A 1,426-nucleotide genomic window follows, 5' to 3' on the forward strand; every position below is an offset into this window, starting at 1 on the left:
AGAGAGAGAGAGAGAGAGAGAGAGAGAGAGAGAGAGAGAAGGTTTTTATAACTGCCAATAGGCTATTTATAACTTTACAACTGTGATAAGCTGGTCAGATCAGTGGTTTAGGGATTTAGCGGTAGATGGTTTTGCAAAAACAAATAACACAAACAGACTTCTATGAACAAGATGATTCATTTAAAATATCAGATTTGATAGTGGGAAGCCAAAATCTTGCTTGTGATTACAATTAGAGTTTGAGTGTGTGCATGTGTGTGTTCTCACCTCTCCCTGGGGGTTGATCAGCACCACATGCACGTCCAGCCCTGACCCCCAAGACAACTGGTTCTTCCACAGCAGGTCTGTGGGAGGTTTGGAGCCCACCCCAGCATCAGACGCCCAAACCTGCAACACAAGCTTCAGTCTCAGGGCCCGGTCCAATAAGTCAGCGGCTCTGCTGCTACACAGGACCTCAGGCTCACAGACATGAGATACAAAGAGCTTCACTGGGAATAACACAACGTTCCCATAAAAAGTACCAGTGAAGAGGCTTTACAACAGGGGTAATGGTTGACTGTCTTTCAGGGACACTGAAGACAGTCTGCTCCGTCATGCCAGTGGCTTTTCCGATTGCCAGATAATCTGTATGAAATCTTCTTATTAAACAGCGCCAGCTGGTTTGGATGCTAACTGGTCTGATAACATTGTGTTTCTGTACTACTGATGACTCAGCTGTTATGAAAAGGTTCCTTTAATGCCATTTCTCAGCACTGCCATACATTTGTCCTCTTCCCTAAACCTCCTGCCCACTGCAGCAGCCAGGGGCCCGGCTCCAGGTGTCTGGTCAGGAGCACTAACCTGACATTCATGTTGTATCCAAAGACTCTTCTCTTCTTCCTTAAAACACTTATTGACCTGATGACATGTTTCTAGACAGCAGGTTCAACAGAAAAGGAATAGAATCCAACTAAAGAAACTCCTACCGTGACTTTCTGGCCAGCCTTCAGGACATATTTGGGTGTGAACTTGAAGGTAGCTGCAGCATTTCCGATAGTCTTAACCATCTCATAACCGACCATCGCCTGGTCCTGTCAATCATGACACAATACAGAAATCAATCAGACACAACGTTCATTCCAGATCTCCACCTGAAGGAACTAAGAGCAGCCAACACGTAAGAAGCCCGGAGCTCACCTCCTCTCCGGTGTTGTGGAGGCAGATGAACTTGCCGTCCGTGTCGATCTCGTCGATGCAGATCGGTCCAGTAGCCGAGGCGGAGTGAGCGATCGACACCGAGCTGCTGGCTTCCTGTTCCTCCACATCCACGCGCTTCCTCTTCCCCTGAGTGGTGCGCACGCTGCGGCTGCTGGAGGAGGCTCGAGACACCGTCACACGGGAGGAAGGACTGGGAGACAGCTTCAGTCTGGGGGGGGGGGGGGGGGGG

At 49.2% G+C, this 1,426-nt stretch overlaps 1 protein-coding gene across 1 annotated transcript in view; it reads right to left on the reverse strand.

Moving 5' to 3' along the window:
• Positions 1-180: 180 nt before the first annotated feature.
• Positions 181-1,426, reverse strand: part of lmnb1 (lamin B1) — an 11,546-nt gene continuing 10,300 nt past the window's right edge. Inside the window, exons 7-9 of the mRNA XM_034896967.1 lie at positions 1,177-1,405; positions 966-1,070; positions 181-387 (exon numbers count right to left, since the gene is read on the reverse strand). Of these exons, the coding sequence (XP_034752858.1) occupies positions 181-387; positions 966-1,070; positions 1,177-1,405 (541 nt within the window). The remainder of the gene's footprint in view (positions 388-965; positions 1,071-1,176; positions 1,406-1,426) is intronic.

The sequence above is a fragment of the Etheostoma cragini genome, chromosome 16 (genome assembly GCF_013103735.1).
Source record: "Etheostoma cragini isolate CJK2018 chromosome 16, CSU_Ecrag_1.0, whole genome shotgun sequence".
Lineage (NCBI taxonomy): Eukaryota > Metazoa > Chordata > Actinopteri > Perciformes > Percidae > Etheostoma > Etheostoma cragini.